The sequence below is a fragment of the Littorina saxatilis genome, linkage group LG1 (genome assembly GCF_037325665.1).
Source record: "Littorina saxatilis isolate snail1 linkage group LG1, US_GU_Lsax_2.0, whole genome shotgun sequence".
Classification (NCBI taxonomy): domain Eukaryota; kingdom Metazoa; phylum Mollusca; class Gastropoda; order Littorinimorpha; family Littorinidae; genus Littorina; species Littorina saxatilis.
Genome location: NC_090245.1, coordinates 75318899 through 75338019, shown reverse-complemented (window position 1 = coordinate 75338019; position 19121 = coordinate 75318899). Strand labels below are relative to the sequence as shown.

General features: G+C 45.0%; 1 protein-coding gene across 3 annotated transcripts in view; it reads left to right on the top strand.

The window, feature by feature from the left end:
* The window catches only part of LOC138979314 (uncharacterized), a 35356-nt gene that overhangs the window by 12340 nt on the left and 3895 nt on the right, over window positions 1–19121 (top strand). For 2 of the 3 annotated variants that reach the window (XM_070352035.1, XM_070352037.1), the window contains exons 8-17: window positions 711–835; window positions 1356–1416; window positions 3413–3515; window positions 7008–7100; window positions 7508–7609; window positions 9078–9197; window positions 9616–9887; window positions 10315–10494; window positions 10856–11057; window positions 18552–18750. In XM_070352035.1, coding sequence (XP_070208136.1) covers window positions 711–835; window positions 1356–1416; window positions 3413–3515; window positions 7008–7100; window positions 7508–7609; window positions 9078–9197; window positions 9616–9887; window positions 10315–10494; window positions 10856–11057; window positions 18552–18750 — 1457 coding nt within the window. The remainder of the gene's footprint in view (window positions 1–710; window positions 836–1355; window positions 1417–3412; window positions 3516–7007; window positions 7101–7507; window positions 7610–9077; window positions 9198–9615; window positions 9888–10314; window positions 10495–10855; window positions 11058–18551; window positions 18751–19121) is intronic. The other variant, XM_070352036.1, reaches the window with a different exon arrangement.

Sequence of the window (19121 nt, the reverse complement as noted above, 5' to 3'; positions counted from 1 at the left end):
TGAAACTTTGTAGGATTATTCTTTACATCAAAGTATTTACATCTGTAGCCTTTTACGAACGTTATCAGAAAAACAAGGGAGATAACTAGCCTTTTCTGTTCGGCAACACACAACTTAACGTTGGGCTTTTCTCGGAAACTATAAAAGTGACCGGGCTCAAATTTTATGTGAACGTGACTCATTGTGTTGTGAATAGCAATTTCTTCCTGTCCATCTGATGCCTCATATAATATTCAGAACTGCGAAAGTGACTCGATCGAGCGTTTGCTCTTCTTGTTGTGTGTGTGTTGAACTTTTTGGGGAGAAAAAAGTACACGTGTTTGTAGAAATAGTATGTGGAGTTTTTTTAGGATGTGACCTTTATTATGATAGTGATGGAGTAAACTGATCAGGGATGTAGGAAATGACCCATTTGACTTAAACCTAGTTCAATGTATTTGTAGCGGTTTGGCTTCTTCTTCTTCTATATGGCTTTCAGGGTATTCAGGTAGAACATTACTAGCGCTTATGGGTTGAGGTGTTTGCCGACGAGAAGAGAGAAAGGTTAACTGCTTTTATGTGGGTTTGTTGTGCACAAATCTGTATAAAGGTAAGCATTGTACAGAACTGTCATTTCTATGTAGTCTTCCAAAGGGCTGAACTTTGATAGGTTAAGAATAGGTCATCAGAACTTTTTTTTAGCTGAAGAAAGTTTGTGTTGGTTTTTGCAGGGATCGTACTTGATGCACATTCAGACAGAGACATGCGCCAAGGTGTTCCTGCGAGGCAAAGGGTCTGGCTTTTTTGAGCCCGCGCTGGGCAGAGAGGCCTTTGAGCCCATGCACATCCTCATCCAGTGAGTTGACCTAGTGATTTTCTCAAGTTCATTTCCTAGAACAAGTGATTGTGTACTGCATCCAGTGTTCCCATGAGAAACTTTCACGAGCACTTGAAAGCTCTAATTGGGAATGAATGCACATTTCTCACACTCACACACACACACACACCCACACACACACACACACACACACACACACACACACACACACACACACACACACACACACACACACACACACACACACACACAGAGATGTCAACATGTTGAACACTCACTTTGTGTTGTCCTCCTTTCTCTGATTTGCAATTGTGAGATTCCTTTACAGTCCCCTGTTAAAAGGCTGTTTACATGTACTAAAAACTAGACAAATTGTGGGTGGAGGGCTAGGGTGTTGTGGACAGAATTTCCCATTATTTCATACAAAGCTTTTAGATCACTTCACACATTTCTTGCTGGATTCGGTGTGTGTGTGTTTGACTTATTTAATTTAGATGTGTTATGACTAAAGTTTAATTTTATTTCATATTTCTTGCAGGCATCCAAATATGATGGGATTACAGCAAGCTAAACAGTTGGCAGAAAATTTGATTCAAACAGTAAGTCAGTGTGAATCTGTGTTTTGTGTCCTGTTGTGTGTTCATGTCACTGATCTAAAGACCTGAATTAGGTGAACAAGGTGGAAGGCCCAGGCTGCTGAAATGTTTGTCAATTGTCATTTGTTGCTAATAAAAGAGTCTTTGCTTCTTTGAAATTTGGATGTGAGGAAATTGTTGTGCTGAAGTCCAGTGCATGCTTTATGGAACACCATCATGGCACCAGGAGAAAACCTTGACAGCTTAAAAACACAAAAAAGATAACTTGAATTCGGCATTCTTCGCAACCATAGTCTTGCCTTCATTTAGGGGAAGAATTCAAGGAAGATTTCATAGCTGGTAGCAGAGGAGGTTGATTTTTTTGTGCATGTCATCTGTTTTGTCTCTCTGTGTTTCTCTTACTTTTCTTCTGTATTACTCACAACTTTATTTGTCTTTCAGAATTTAGAATAAAAGATTAGGGGTTTCATTTGAAGATGATGAAAAGCTTGCAGATGGAACGAAAGACTTTGATGTTAGTTCATCCATTCCTTTTTGAGAAGTTTGTTATAATGTTAAAAAAAACCTGAACATTGGGTGGGAGGAGAAAATTTGTTTTGTTTTTCTGTTTTGTATTTTTGTACACAATGTCCTTTTATTGTAGCTATTTTAAGGTACTTGTGTTGCCTTTTAACCAGAATTTTCTGTTGCAGCTATTAATATGCAGACAGACATGTTGGAGACAGTATTCTGCTTAGCTTTCTGCATTGTATTGTGAAAAGAGACATTAGCTGGAAGGTGTGATTAAGCTACTTCATGCTAGAATACATACACAACAAGCATAGGAACACTTGTGTCCATGCTGTCCTGCATGTAGTACTTCACCATTTTCATGTAGTCGGACAGCTTCAGTTCCAAGTATGTGTCACTTCAGATTTATTTTGGTATTGGTCAGAGCTTGCCACTAGCTAGACAGGGTGGGGGGTTTAGTTTGAGTCAGTAGCTGTGCTGATATTTTGTCTTTCAGTTTGGGGCTTGGCTGGAACCATGTGTCAAGACTTCTTGGTTCACTGGACTCTTTGTACCATTGCCATACTAGCAGTCTGGCTTTGGACAGGTCTGTGCTTTCAGTGGCTGTGTACCATGTCTGTTGGTGTTTTGGTGTTGCAGTCTTGTCTGGTGCTTGGTGCCAAGCTAGTTTGGAGCCTCAGTATGTTGGGGAAGCTGAATGGCAGTTTTCACATCGTTGTCTGGTGACGGAGTTTGTGTGTATGTTGGGGGTATTACAGGGTAACAGTTTACTGTTGTCTTTGTCTATGTTATTCTTTGAGAATTGTTTAGGTTTTAAGAATTTAGATTAAGATACTTGCTTGATGAATAATACACAGGTGCCACTTGTACCAGTCTCAAACCTGGGTGAGTATTGTAAGCCTAGACGTACCAGAAGTGGCTGAATTGTGTGTGTGTGTGTTGTGTTGTGTTGTTTGTTTCTGATGTCAATTTGCTGGGCAGAAACCAAGGACTGGAGTGATGGTGTGTAGAAAGCATCAGGTAAATGATGTGAAGACTTGGCTTTCAGTGGTGTAGGCCGTGGATGCAGGGTCAGGATAATCACAACAATGGCAAGCTTTGACCAGAGTCCAGCAGAAACAAAGCTAGGTTGAGGAAAAGGAATTAAATGCAGTTTATGTCATGGCTTTTCACTTAAATTGCTTCAGTTTGATATAATTTAAAAAAAATTCCCTCTGCAATTCATTGATCCTCAAACAAAAAAGTACAAGAAAAAACAACCAAATCCACCGTAAAGACTTGATTATAATCATATACTAAAGATTTCAGGATTTTTGTAAAAAGTTTGGGATTTTTTCTGCTGGGCTCATCATTATAATAAACGTGGAAGTACCTAGGTCAAAAGCAGCATGCACACTTACTTTTTATATGATGACGATCTATGTCTCGGGGCCCTTTAAGCTTGGGCCCTGGCCTTGTCGTAACCATGCTTTCCTTGTTTCTTGTCTAGGTGCAGCAAATGTACGCCAGTTTTCAGCAGGTGCTAGCCTCCCTGCCGCCGGCCGTTGCCCCTGGGCCCACTGCCTATATTACAGGCAATTATCAACAGCCCAGTAAGTCACACTGACGTCCTCAGGTTTGACTCCCTCCGCAGTCTAGGCTCTTTGGCCTCGTCTTCTCATGCCTTTCCGGAAAACAACCACTCCAACAGCCTAGCCTAGATCATGAAGAGAGGATACTGATTTATCGCCAAAAGTTTCTTCTTTTGCTGCATTACCGTTATGTCTCAAACTTTAGTGATGTGTTTGTCGTCAGACCTGTTCAAACGTCATAGAAAACGATAAGGATTAACAGTTAAATACGTCTGACAAGATCAGATTGTTAAGAGCGTGCTGTTCAAAACAGGTAGAACAAGGTATGCACAGAACTTTTCATCAAACTTTTTATTATCTATGAAGTGATGTGTCGTTGCAGACAAAAGTAGTTTGAACAGGTTCGACATATGAAAGAATGAACACTTCTGACTGTATAATCTTTTTCAGGGTTTTGTGAATACCGTTTAATGAGAGAAATTGCTCCAAGATAGCTCATTGGAGGTGGAAATGCTGTTGAGCTGTGAAGATGGGCTGTGATGACCAGTACTCTTGCTGTTCAAGTGTTTTGTTCCTTGACTGTAGCAGCTCTCACTGGTCTTTATGATTGTCTGTGCAGCTTTTGGAGTAAAGTGGCGCCTGCAAGCGTGTTTTGTGTCAATTGACAGGCTTGTGCAAACAGTGAAATTTGAATTCTTTTTTCTGTGTGCACTGACCCATTCAAAATAATTGTGCAGGGAAACATCTTCATGTCCAGTTTGGTCTTTAACTGCATTTGGGTCATGTTTAAAAACAAGATTTGGAACGAATCTCTGCGAGAAGAGTCTATTATGCATGAGGGTAATTAAGGATGATAGACCTTTTTGGCAGGTACCCTGTGAAATTTCATAACAGTTTAAAAGAATAAAAAAAAATATTGCACTGTTTTCGCTGTTTGCAGATGAAACTAATTTCATTTTGAGTTTTTCACTTTCAGTTAGTCTTACTGCTCAGGCAAATGAATCAGGCAACCCACTCTGTGCTGCTGCAAGCTGTAACAATGTCTGTATCTTTGTTTACTAACACTCTGTTGTCGGGGTAAAAAACAAGCCACCAAACAGCACAGTTATTTGGTAGAGTTATGAACAGTTTTGTTCTCAGCAGAGAAAGCATTTTGATGAGGACATTTCAGTTGCCTCGTGTATTTTTGTTTGACATTCCGAGTCCACTGAAAAAAGGGTAAAGATATGATAAAGACATGATACTCTGGAGAGAAAGAAGGTTCCTTTCGATTTGCCATGGGAAGGTAAACTGATACAGCTCTCCTACATAAACCTATTGGCAACGCTTTCAGAACATCTCCTGCGTATGAAAGACAGGCTCAGGAGCTACTTGAAAGTGGACAAAAAGACGATAACAATGAATGGTGTGCTGTTTGATGGGGAGTGTTGGTGCCTTTTGCCTTGGAGTGTCTGTCGTTACTGTGCAAGTGTTGTACTAACACTGGTTTGAGTCTCCTGACTCATTATAAAACATTTTCTTTTTGCTGCGGGTTCTTGTGTGCTTGTGCACCAGTTACTAGTTCAAGGTGCCTTTGGAATGTGTCTGTGTGTAGTGCTTTGTTCATGTTTTCAGTCACTGAGTCAGATTGGGTAACTTGGACATTGCTGTATTCCATGTCAGCTTTTGCTGTTTTTAGTTTAAAAAAAAAAATTCTGTTGAAAACACAGAAGCGCACTGAATTTCACATTGAAAGTTTAGAATTCAAATGTCACATGTCATACCAGCAGAATTGGCGAGGAACTCTGATTTGCTCTAATCTGACAGGTGATGTTGTACAACTGATGTATCATTCCCCCCACCATTTGTGTAGGAATGACAGTCAAACTGCAAGGCACATTTTGTGTGTATGGGTCTGACTAAACCTTTTTTTTTTAAGGTACACATTATTGTTTTTGTCCATTGCGTTATTTTGTTATGACTAATCTGGCTTTTTTCATTGCAGGAAGGTTCATGGTGTCTTTTGCGATGTTGTGAATTTGGCATGACCTTACCTCACTATTCTTTCAAACTTTCAGATGCATGTTGTTTTGTATTAATAAGAATTCTTTTACAGAGGTTGTTCCCTGAGATCAGTGAATGGAAACACATGCTGCAGAATGTGATTATATGATAGGAAGCCAGATGGGTACAGGTTATCCGAGTATAAAATAAAAATCAGTAAATGTCAAAAAATATGTCTGAAAGTCCTGTAATTTTTGCCTTTGGCTGTTTGATGTTGGGCAAAACGAGTTCATTGAATAGACTCAGGAAGATGTGTGTGTGTGGTTGTTACAAGCATGAAGCTGCTAGATTCTGATATGTAAATTTGTTTACCATTTGATTTCAAAGATCAGAGAAATTGAGAACGGGTTTTATCAGTTTGGTCATTTTTATTTGTTTCTACTCATGCAGTTTTCATCCTGAATTTGAAAACTGATAAACCAGTATACACTTCTTCTGTTCCAAAATCAAGAACCAAAAAGCAAGAAAGTGATAAACCAGTGTTATGCTTATAGCAGCACACAAAAACAAACCTTCATGGATGTGTAACACTGAACCAAACAGAAAGAATATTCTAAAAGCTATGTCTTAACTTCAGTGCTGAGTTCAACAAGGTTGACCTGTACCTCATCTGTGGGATGGGATTGTTAATGAGGAGTGCAGAGTTGGGACTGGACTTTACATGTGTTGTCAGAGTCCTTTCAAGTATTTGTGTGATTTGCGGGCAAGTATCACAAGCAAATGAAGGAAAAATAGAAAATAAAACTGCTAAGCAAGCTGCTGTTGAAAGTAAAACATGTCTGTTGACATCAGTTAGGTGGCTGGATTGGAAACTGGTAGATTGTGAGTGATTAGGCTGATGATGACAGGTAATAGATTAGGGATATGCTTTGCTTAAAGGTTTCTTTTGCTACAAACAAGTGAAGAATTTTGATATCAAATGTATCTTTATTTTCAAAGCCTAAAGTGAAACTGTTGAGTTGAGGGTAACAACTGCATAGGCCTTGGTTATCTGTAAATTTCTCAAAAGTCTAGAGTTCAATTTCGCATTGCCCTTGAGGTCAAAGATGCCCTATTTTCAGTTAATTGAGTCTCAGCTGTTATGCGTAGTTTTGTCAGCCTAATTAGCAAACATACTGGCAGTTTCCAGTTGAGCCAGGTAAATTTGTCACAGGGTGTTTCACTTTTCATGCAGTGCAGATCAGGTGAATTTCATTGTGGGTTTGTGGAAACTTAAGCAGAAGTTTTAGGGAAAAAAGATATCAAGATATGTCTACATTTTGATTCATTAAAAGAAAGAAGTGTTGCACTTGCCAACCCATTACAAAAGGAGTTCCAAGTGTTTAAGTTTCAGCACACATCACACAGAAATTCTGATGAAATTTAAGAAAAATACATGAAAGCATTCTGGCAAGGGGTTTGTAGAGTAGTCTGTCCAGTAGAACCGAGTGGCATTATTTGACTGGTCGTTGTTGTTTCTCTGTGCTGTAGCGTCCATGGCAGAGGCTGCATTTCTAGGACCGCCCCCTGGTATGCCCACCCTCACCGGCCTGCCTGAGGCACAGCTGGTACAGTCCGCCCAAGGTAATACTCTTTCCTCCTCAACCCTGTGGACCCCTCCCAGCTGGGCAATATGTTTGTAGATCAAACGCTGCTTGTGGCCTAGCTGCAGCCTGTCATTCACCTCACTCATGTTGTGAATACCAACAGTGGAAATCTTCTCACAAACATTCTCCTATACTGAACCCTGCTGGACATGCATTACCACTTTTTCTTGGCCCAGAGAGAGCGATAGTTTCAGAAACAGTCATAATAAGAGACTCAATTTCCCTTGATATTTCATTACTTTAACCACACATTTTTTAAGTGAGCTGATCATCTTGAGAGAGTGGGTTGTACCTTATCAGAGCCATGTATTACATTAGCTTCTGCAAAGACTTGTGATGAAAAGGGGCACAGTTAAGGTACTCGGCATTGTCTTTTGTCAACAGGGCTGCAGCAACAGCAGACAGTGATGGTACCATCTTCCTCCATATCATCTGTCATGATGCCTGCTGGCTCCATAGCCTCCACACTATCAGCCATGAATCAAGGTAAGCTTTAGCGCTGTACCATTGAATGCTAACATTCTGACAGCAGTACTCTTTGTTGTAATGGCGGATATTAACTGGGTCTACGTTGTGCATACAAAATCTGTTGTCCTGCCATTCAAGCATGCACGTTACTGCTAACTGTATGTGGTGTGCATCTTTTGTCATCAACTGTACCTCATAGCCATTGCAACAACCATAAGCAGTCAGTGACAGATCGTTACAGGTATTTCATTGCTCAAACTCTCTTTGTGACAAATCAGCAACAACATTGGTAATGAGTTAAAGACCCAGACAGATTAATAGATTAGCCTGACAGAATTTTAGCACATACAAATCCCATTTCTGTGAGAAGTGATACGGACTATGATGCCATGCGTTTTCTGTGTGTGACAACACTACAGGTGCTGAGTAAGCAGTTGTTTTAGCTGAGTGTATTCGCTCTCGCGCGGCCATTTGGTATAAAAAGATGGCTAGCATCAAAATGGAAAAAGTATTTGTTCAACTTTTCAATCACCTCTCCATTAAGACAGCCGTTTTTTGACTCGCATGCGAAGCAAAAGTGAGTCTATGTACTCACCCGAGTCGTCCGTCCGTCCGTCCGGAAAACTTTAACGTTGGATATTTCTTGGACACTATTCAGTCTATCAGTACCAAATTTGGCAAGATGGTGTATGATGACAAGGCCCCAAAAAACATACATAGCATCTTGACCTTGATTCAAGGTCAAGGTCGCAGGGGCCATAAATGTTGTCTAAAAAACAGCTATTTTTCACATTTTTCCCATTTTCTCTGAAGTTTTTGAGATTGAATACCTCACCTATATATGATATATAGGGCAAAGTAAGCCCCATCTTTTGATACCAGTTTGGTTTACCTTGCTTCAAGGTCAAGGTCACAGGAGCTCTTCAAAGTTGGATTGTATACATATTTTGAAGTGACCTTGACCCTGAACTATGGAAGATAACTGTTTCAAACTTAAAAATTATGTGGGGCACATGTTATGCTTTCATCATGAGACACATTTGGTCACATATGATCAAGGTCAAGGTCACTTTGACCCTTATGAAATGTGACCAAAATAAGGTAGTGACCCACTAAAAGTGACCATATCTCATGGTAGAAAGAGCCAATAAGCACCATTGTACTTCCTATGTCTTGAATTAACAGCTTTGTGTTGCATGACCTTGGATGACCTTGACCTTGGGTCAAGGTCACATGTATTTTGGTAGGAAAAATGTGTAAAGCAGTTCTTAGTGTATGATGTCATTGCTAGGTTTAGTTATTTGACCTTGACAAGGTCATGTAAAGGTCAAGCATGTGAGTCGTATGGGCTTTGCCCTTCTTGTCTGTCTTGAGAGAGTTGAGTAGTGAATGAGTGGGTTGAAGGCTTTCAAGTGGCAAGCTAAGTGTGGTTTTACCAGATGTTGTTGCTTTATTAAAAGGAATGACATATTCCATCTTGTTGCAGGTCAGCCCGGGGCAGCAGGTATGATGATGCCGACGACACTAAGCATGACCCATGTACCCGTGGTCAGCACTCTGCCCATCTCCACTCAGACACACCTGCACCTGTCCGCGCCCCCGGGGGGTATGTACAAATGACATTTCATACTCTTAGATAGCATACATGTAAGCTCAGTGAAAGGTGTCTCCGCATATCAAGTGGAAGCAAAATGTAATACTGTATTTTTGAATAACATGCACAGAAGTTAATCGGACTATGACCGATGTCTGAGGCCTAACAACATCCCTGCATTTGTACTTTGCTTGGCAGAAAATGTTGGAACCAGTGAAAATTAATGATGAAAAGGAAAGTACATGTATTTGTTATCTGCACTTGAACGATTGTAGTTTTGCATCCCTTTTATATCATGTTCAATCCACACTTGAATGGTGGTATTTGTGCAGCCCTTTTATATTATTTTCAATCTACACTTGAATGATTGTAATATTGCATCCCTGTAATATCATGTTCAGTCGGCACTTGAATGATGGTATTTGTGCAGCCCTGGAGTTGGGCCAGCAGCAGCTGATGATGAGCCAGGCGCCGCCCCCTCAGCCCCTGGGTCAGGTCAACCTGGCCCCCCAGATGACCGTGCAGACCTCCATGCCGGCCTCCATGGCCTCTCTGGCCTCCCTGGCCCCTGCGCCCACCTTCAACCCTGGCCTGCAGCAGACCATGCAGCTGGTGTCTCAGCCTGGCCCCGGCATGGCCCCACCCCCTGCCCCCGTGCCTGGCCCTGGCCAGCCTTCACACTACCAGACTATCTACACTCCTGTGAGTGCCAACCTTCCTTTTCTTTTTCAGTTGCATTCAAGTCAGATGTGGAGATGATGAAAATGACAGTCAAAAGTTTAAAAGTGGATTTCCATTTTACTGCATTGAACTGATGACAAAGTTTTTAGCAAGAGATGGGTAGCAGTTGTCATCAGGTGATCCCCAGCACTCCATCTGATCTCAAGACTTGTGCCAAGCTTTATTTAATGTATAATGGTACCCCCTACCCCACGCCCCTTCAGACCTCTAAATATCTGAGAAAACAAAGGTAAACAGAGGTAAAATGAAGGTAAATTAGATTAGATAAGTTGTGAAGAGAAATCTTAGAAGGAAAGATGTTAAAAGGGGTGGGGTGGTCGGGGTCGGAAAGATGGTGGGTCCACTGTGTGATAGTGATGAATAATGACATAATATGAATTACTAACAGCAGGAGCTGGTGAGCAGCGGTCATCTGGTGATCTCCAGCGCTCCGTCGTCCCACATTTACTCCATGGCCACCAGCAACTCCATGGTGACCAACACCCCCACCACAGACTCTGAGTTCACGCGCCGCCGCTTCACTGAGGAGAAGGACGACAAGATCCCTGAGAGCTTGCTGGGTTATCAGGTGGGTGGGTGGACACTGGGCGTCTGGAGCTCGGCACGGGAAGAAGAGTGGAAGGCAAGCTGAGGGTTAGCACAAAGTGCTTAGCAGGGAGTTGAAACTATCAGTGGCTGGGAATGCAGAAGAAGAAGAAGAAACTATCAGTGTCAGTTTGTGTCAAGATCATCAAGATGGCCTCAGTGACTTCTTATTTTGTGCATGAAGTTTGGATTGTGTTTTGTAATTGTTATATGGTATGTAAATGAAAGGTTTCAAACCCCTCTAGACAATACCTCACAAATTAATGTTTGTCTGCTGACAGTCATAGCGCAGTACAATGTGTGTCTGGGTTAGCTCATGATGCCTTAACTTTCTCTTGTCACAGCACGGCCCACCTCACCTGGTGAACCTGGTATGCTCCAGTCCGCCTCCTATGGGCCAGGGCCAGCCTAGCCAGTCAGCCTTGATGCAGGGGCAAGCCCAGGGCCAGCCAGCCCCCCAGCCAGGCTTTTCACAAGCCCACCCACAGATGTCGCCCGCCCCTCAACCCCAACAGGTGGCTGTCATGCAGGGACAGCCTCAGCCAGGTAACAAGACACTCTGGACTCTTTCATGATCTTTCTTATCCTTTTCTGGAGCTACCAACACCAGCTTAGACATTGCACACCAAATAAAAGTGGTCTTTGTCAGTTAAGTTCTGTTAGCAGCCAGAAATGATGTGATGTTGAGCTTGTAGAATCTAACTGTAACGGCATGATTGCTTTCCTAGGTTTAAAGATAAAAACAAATGTATTTAATGGTGAATAAAGGTGGGAAAAAAAGAGTAGTGGCCCTAATAGAGACATTAAATTACATATTCTTACTCCAATTCTCATAAATGCATTGATTTCAATCTCACATGCTAGATGTCGAAAAACTACTCAAATTACCTGCCCTTGCAAGGGTGGTAACCAAGCTAAAAACAGACGCCATAGCCGTTGCTATGCCCTGTCCCACCTGGTTACCCATAACCCACCGCGCACCACGTGAGCGCCGGCATCCGGAATAATCATTCTCGATTTTTGACGACACACGTCAGACGTGCGGAATTCGTCTGCTCACTTGGCTTTCCCTAGCCCTTGTCTTTGTGACTTTATGGGCTTGGGGGGGCCTTTACCTGTTCGCCTTTTTTTTGGTGAGACCTGCCCTTTTTATTGAATTGAATTGTTGTTTGGTAGCTGCTTGTTTACAGCCGCTTCAGAAATTTACTTTTCTGGTGGACTTCGATTTCGGCCTTTTACAAGATGGCCGATAGCAAGCAGTAACTTAGGGCTAGGCAGGAAGTGAATAAGGCTGTTAGCCCTTTTTTAGAAACTTCTGTGCGGGTCTTCGACCCTTCGAGTAGTACTGCTTTTGTAGTAGCTGTTCGTGCGGATAAGGTTTCGTTTTTTCTTCCCAGCCCTCCTCTCCTCTTAAGGAGAACCAGTCAGTGTCTTCCACTTTCGGGGGACTTAACGATGAAATATGTGTTTATTTCTCAGCTGTTTCAGGCACGATCGGCCGCCCACTGTGGCGTCGTACTCCTTGGCAGCTTCGCATCGTGGTCTGATGCAAATGGCCAGTTTGGTTCAGCCCTTTTTTGCCTCTGGTGGCTCTGGGTTGTTTGCGAGCACCCTCTCCTTTTGGGAGGGGGGGCCTGCTCCCACCTGCCTCTGACGACTCTGATTACCTCCGGTATTTCTCAGTGTGATGGGGGGGGGGGGGGTGGGGGGTGTTCCTCGGTATTTCTCAGTGTGTTGGGGGGGGGGGGGTGTTGCTGCTTCGCACCGTGGTCTGGTGCAAATGGCCAGTTCGGTTCAACCCTTTCTGCCTCTGGTAGTACTGGGTTGTTCACAAGCACTCTCTCCGTTGGGAGAGGGGGCCTGCTCCCCGCCTGTCTTTGCCCGCTCTCCTTGCTTTTAGCACAGCTGAGTCGGGCATGCAGCCCCCTTACCGTTTAGAAGGGGGAGTGGGGGGGCACGGTAAGTCACAGCCTGGGCTGGTTCCCACTCTGCCTCAATGGGGGCAGGGGGCTGTGTCAGTGGCCCACCCTTTCCCGCCCTCAGGGCAGGATCGGGTGGGGGGAGCTGTGACGGCGGCCCACCCTTTCCCGCTCTCTGGGCGGGATCGGGTGGGCGCTGTTGGACTGTCTTCTCAGTCTTTGCCTCTATTGTCCTTGCCCGGCAACCACCCCCCCCCCCCCCTCGGGGTGGGTGGGCGGTGGGGCTACTGGACGTCAGCAAGGGGACGGGTGGGGGTCGGCCGTTTATGGTTGCGTCTCTCACCCCGTCTCTCACCCCTCCAGGGGTTTACTGCTGTGACGAGCCACCCCCCTCCCCATCTGGGGCGTGGCTTGGCTCAAGCCAGTCAGCACAGCGGGGGTGCCACATACGGCCTTTCCAGGCTACGTTACATACTCCTCCTCTGCCCCATTTGGGGCAGGTGGCTGTGTTAGCTGCCCGCACTTGTTGTCGCGCACAGCGGTCGTGAGCTTGGCTCTCCTTTGTTCTTGGCAGGGTATCTCGCACAGCGGTCGGGGAGTCGCGATATAACCCTTCGTGGTTGAAAACGACGTTAAACACCAAATAAAGTAAAAGTAAAGTAAAGCGGTCGGGGAACAATGAGCTTTGCTCTGCTTTGTTCTCTGCAGGGTGCTGTGCCGGCTGCCTACCCCTCTACCCCCTTGGGGTAGGTGAGCGGTGGCTGTGGCAGGCGGAGACAGAACATGCTCTAACTCTCCAGTCTCCCATTCTTTGTGTTCTGACACAATGGTTTGTGGGGACTCGGACTACAGTATCGCCTTGCCAGTGGTCATTGTCCTCAGCCAGCATCCGTCACCCCCCCCCTCCTCGGGGTGGGTGAGCGGTGGGGCTACAGGACGTCAGCAGGTGGACGAGTGGGGGACGGCCGTTTTCGGTTGCGTCCCTCATTCAGTCTTTCCCCCCTCCAGGGGTTACTGCTGTGACGAACCACCCCCCTCCCCACTCGGGTAGCGGCGTGGCTCAAACCAGGCAGACTGGTTCTCAGCACTGGGATGCTTCTCTCGCACAGCGGGTGGGGTACGGCTGGCCGGGCTTGACTTTGTCTCGTACCCCCACTCTCCCTCCTTCTCGGCAGGGCGCTGTGCCAACTACCAACCCCTCTCCCCCCTCACGTCAGGTGGGCGGTTTGGGTTGGCAGGCAGAGACTGATCACGCTTTTCAATCTCACTCTTGGCGGTGTTATCAGCAGGAGTTTTAGTGCGCTGCCTCCCCCGTCTCCCCTCCTTTTGTGTTTTGACACAATGGCTGGTCGGGATTCGGACTCCTTGGTTGAGGAGGGTGAGTGTGTAGCGCTGCCTACTGCTTGTAGGCTTGCTATGCAAAAAGCGGCTGCTGTGGCAGCTTACTTTTTCCCGGATGGGGTGGCGGATTCAGAGCAGGGTGTTTCTCTTCCTCCCTCTTCCGCGGATGACTTTGGGTTTACGTGGGCTTACTCGCAATCGTTTTGATTTGCCGAGTCTCCGGTGATTGCCTACCACATGTCGCAGCTCTTGGCTTGACCCGCACCTCAGGGTAGTGGTCTTCAGCCTACATTTTTCCCGCTGCTTCATGCGCATGGTCCTGCTCCTCCTTCTGCTAGCCAGTGGCTGGCTTCTGGGTTTCAGGCTGCTTCGTTCTCACTTTTAGTGTGGAAGAAGATAGGTTGGAGTGTCAAGTCTCAGGATCTGATCCAGACATTTTCGTTGCCAAGGGCTAGTTTTTTCGCTCCGCCGGAACTAGTCTCTTGGCTTCACAAATAGACCACAGGGAACGTGGGGTTTCGTGATGTTACTCCTCCCTCTCCTCTCTGGAGGAGGTGGGACGGCATGGTCGAGAGTTATCTGCTTTTGCTGAGGCTCTCCTCTGTGCTCTCATACGAGCCATCTTATCCTCCCTGGACTCTTTTTGGTTTAGGGGGGATGCCTCGGATAGGGCCGTAGCCATGCTGCTGGCAGCTCTGGCTAGGGTCATCACCGAGCAGATGAGTTCATCAGTGATGTTCTATGCCCACACTGTCTTCACCAGGTGTGATCTCCTTTTTTTACAAGGGGTTTGATTTCACACCAGTTACAGGAAGCAAGGGTCAGGCTTTTTTCAGGGTTTTGTTAAAACCTACTAAGAAGCCTCAGTCTTGCCCTTCCTTCATGGACAAGTAGCAGCGCTTTGATGCGCTCCCGGTCACAAAGTGGGTGTTTCGTTCAGTGTCTCCTCCCTCTCCGGAGGAGGTGGGACGGCATGGTCTAGAGGTATCAGCTTTGGCTGAGATTTTCCTCTGTGCTCTCACACGAGCCTTCCTTATGCGTTCCTGCAGACAGGAAGTGGCTCCGTTTCTGGAGAGTTATTCGTCTCTGGACGACCTCGGGGACTGGTTGATCTTTTGTCAGAGTCAATCAGCTTGCCAGCAGCACTTTCAGATGGTGTTGATCCAGGCTTTTTGCCTGGCGTTCTCAGTAAACCAGGCAAAATCCGAGCTGTCCCCATCCCAGGTTTTTTACCCGGGCATGCCGTTTGACACTGTCTCTTGGAAGGTTCGTCCTTCACAGGAGAGAATAGAGAGGCTTTAGGCTCTTATCACTGCCAGACTGGCACGAGAGCTGACCTCTGCGAGGTCCTTAGCCTTGATCTTCGGTCAGACGGAATCGATGGCTATGCTGGCCCTCTAGTCTTTCCTCAAGTCTCTTTGGGACTCGGCCTCACAGGTCTGGGACAAGAGGGTCCTCCTCCAGGGTGGGTTCCTCCACGCGAGTAGGTGGCTGAAATCCAATTGGATCGCTCAGGGCGTTTTCCCTAGCTTTGTTCCCCACCGGACTTAGACCGCTTCATAGATGCGTCTCTGTCTGGATGGGAGCCTACATTGGCAATTACAGTTTTGAGGCTGTGGATGTAGACTCAACTCCTTGGGCATCTCAATTGCCTGGAGTTAGGAGCAGTAGCTCTCAGTCTACTAGCCTTTCTTTTTGGCTATATACAGGCATGTCCGGTTGCATACGGACAATACTTCTGTTGCTTCCTATGTGAACTAGCAGGGAGGAGCAAGTTCTCACTCCCTGTCAGACTGAGTTTACGGGATTCTGATTTGGTTTCTTTCACACTAAATCAATTTCTCAGGGGAATATCTCTCCGGCCGGCTCTATAATCTGGCCGACTCGCTCAGCAGGACTTCTCAGGGCTTGCACACGGGTTGGGCCATCTGCATACAGGGCTGGAGGTTGTGCTGTTTGTGTTACAGATCGTGGGTTTTGACTCTGGTCTTGGTGCATGAAGCACATAGATCCTCCACTTTCTCTGTGTATGCCCCTCATTGGCCTCCTTGGCCAATTGGCGTATAGAGCGGGGGTGCAACTCCTTAGCGCTCCTCTCTCAATCCAGGTGGTTAATCACCTCTGTTTCTTTTTGGCTCTGGGCAGCTTGGCCTCTTCTTGGAGGTTCCTGTGTCTCGGCAATCTCAGCTACTTAGGAACAAATAGGCCTCTCTTCTGATGTTCATGGCGCTTTTGTGGGCATGATCAAAGGACCTTGTTTTAAAAGGTTTAGAGGTGTCCCCTTGTTTAACGCGTAGGACTTTGTTCTTCTTACTCTGGGCCTCAGCCCCGAAGGGCAGTGAGGCACATGCGTTGTTGGGGTTTACCGGAGGGCCTTGGAGCTTATAGTTCCGTTTTTGAGTCACTTGAGAAAAAGTGACTCTATGTAATCGGTCAGTGTTAGTCTGTCCGGCCGGCCGTCCGGCCGGACGGCCGGCCGTCCGTAGACACCACCTTAACGTTGGACTTTTCTCGGAAACTATCAAAGCGATCGGGCTCATATTTTGTTTAGTCGTGACCTCCAATGACCTCTACACTTTAACGATGGTTTCGTTGACCTTTGACCTTTTTCAAGGTCACAGGTCAGCGTCAAAGGAAAAATTAGACATTTTATATCTTTGACAAAGTTCATCGGATGTGATTGAAACTTTGTAGGATTATTCTTTACATCAAAGTATTTACATCTGTAGCCTTTTACGAACGTTATCAGAAAAACAAGGGAGATAACTAGCCTTTTCTGTTCGGCAACACACAACTTAACGTTGGGCTTTTCTCGGAAACTATAAAAGTGACCGGGCTCAAATTTTATGTGAACGTGACTCATTGTGTTGTGAATAGCAATTTCTTCCTGTCCATCTGATGCCTCATATAATATTCAGAACTGCGAAAGTGACTCGATCGAGCGTTTGCTCTTCTTGTTTCACGGGTTTTTCGGCCAGATTTCCTTGAATCAGAAACCTGGTCAATCTCCTCTGGTGTTTTATTCCCTCCTCTCGGGAGGATTCTCGCTCCGGGCGTTTTGGATTTTCTTACTGTCTGGTTAGAGTTTTAAAATCCTTTTTACATTTAGTCAAGTTTTGACTAAATGTTTTAACATAGAGGGGGAATCGAGACGAGGGTCGTGGTGTATATATGTGTGTGTGTGTGTGTGTGTGTGTGTGTGTGTGTGTGTGTGTAGAGCGATTCAGACTAAACTACTGGACCGATCTTTATGAAATTTGACATGAGAGTTCCTGGGAATGATATCCCCGGACGTTTTTTTCTTTTTTTCGATAAATGTCTTTGATGATGTCATATCCGGCTTTTTGTAAAAGTTGAGGCGGCACTGTCACACCCTCATTTTTCAATCAAATTGATTGAAATTTTGGCCAAGCAATCTTTGAGGAAGGCCGGACTTCGGTATTGCATTTCAGTTTGGTGGCTTAAAAATTAATTAATGACTTTGGTCATTAAAAATCTGAAAATTGTAAAAAAAAAAATTTTTTATAAAATGATCCAAATTTACGTTCATCTTATTCTTCATCATTTTCTGATTCCAAAAACATATAAATATGTTATATTTGGATTAAAAACAAGCTCTGAAAATTAAAAATATAAAAATTATGATTAAAATTAAATTTCTGAAAACTATTTAATCTTATTCCTTGTTGGTTCCTGATTCCAAAAACATATAGATATGATATGTTTGGATTAAAAACACGTTCAGAAAGTTAAAACGAAGAGAGGTACAGTAAAGCGTGCTATGAAGCACAGCGCAACCGCTGCCGCGCCAAACAGGCTCGTCACTTTCACTGCCTTTTGCACCAGCGGCGGACTACGTTCAGTTTCATTCTGTGAGTTCCACAGCTTGACTAAATGTAGTAATTTCGCCTTACGCGACTTGTTTGTTTTGCGCTCAGTCAATTGGAACTAAGAGCCAAAAGCTCATGTTCTTGTCTCTTTACACTTTAGGTGAAAGAGGCTTCTCTTAATTGACTCTCACAAGAGGTGTTGCTACTTTCATAGGACAGTCCTATGAGTGGTGGCTTATTGAACACAAAGGGGGGGGGGGGGGGGGGGGGGGGCGTTCAGTCCTCCCTCTGTTCCTTTACAGATGTTCAGGAGTCCAGAGCCTGGTGGTGGTCCCCTCGCCTATGCGAAGTTTTGCCAGCTCTTTGGAGGTCTGATGACGTGTTCATTATTTTTTTACCTCCTGGACATCTCCTGCTCTTAACTTGATGGGGCCATTGCCTTGCCCTCGTTAGTTTCTGCAGGACAGGTTCTTTCAGGGACATAAGTAAGTTCCCTCCGCCTTTAGGAGCAATCTGCATTTATGAGAATTGGAGTAAGAATATGTAATTTAATGGAAAATTTCAATAGTAAATTTTCATTTGATTAATATACTTACCCAATTCTCATAGTTAATACCCTCCCATCCATCCCCGCTACTTAATTTCCTAAGGGTTTTTGAGAAGTCTCGAATGATTATTCCAGATGCCGGCGCTCACGTGGTGCGCGGTGGGTTATGGGTAACCAGGTGGGACAGGGCATAGCAACGGCTATGGCGTCTGTTTTTAGCTTGGTTACCACCCTTGCAAGGGCAGGTAATTTGAGTAGTTTTTCGACATCTAGAATGTGAGATTGAAATCAATGCATTTATGAGAATTGGGTAAGTATATTAATGAAATGAAAATGTACTATTGAAATTTTCCATTTTAAGAAAAACAGCTAGTAAAGTGTGATATTTGTGTGTGTTGTTCAGGTCAGCTGGTGCAGCAGACGCACCCAGGGCTGCAGGCAGCACTGCCCCCTGGTCACCCAGGTATCCCCACCTCCTTCACCCTGCAGCCAGGTATACAGGTGCAAACTATCCACACCTTGTCCACCCAGCTGCCCCCCAACAGCATGTCACCTGTCTCGCAGGCCTACCAGATGCCTCCCACCTCCATGGAGGAGAACAGGTTTGTCAATTCAACTCGTCATTGGTTGTGCTTGATAACATGCTGTCTTTGTCAGTATGGGACTTTCAGCTGGATTTCTTGTTCTGCAGTCACCATTTCTATGTTAGCAATACCTGGATGCCTTTTTGACTCACCTGAGTAATGGGTGAGTCTTAGTATTCATCCGTGTCCGTCCGCGTGGCTGGCCGTGGACAAATAAATTAACGTTGAGGTTGGAATGAGGGGTTCGAAGGCGAGTCACATAAGCATTTGCTTTTCTTGTGTGTTTTTTGTCTGGCATTGGCGTCATTCTGTCATCTTCGAGTTTGATGGGTTGTACATGTTTTGACTCAGCTGTGCAATCACAAGACCCATAGTACTCAGCAGTAGTG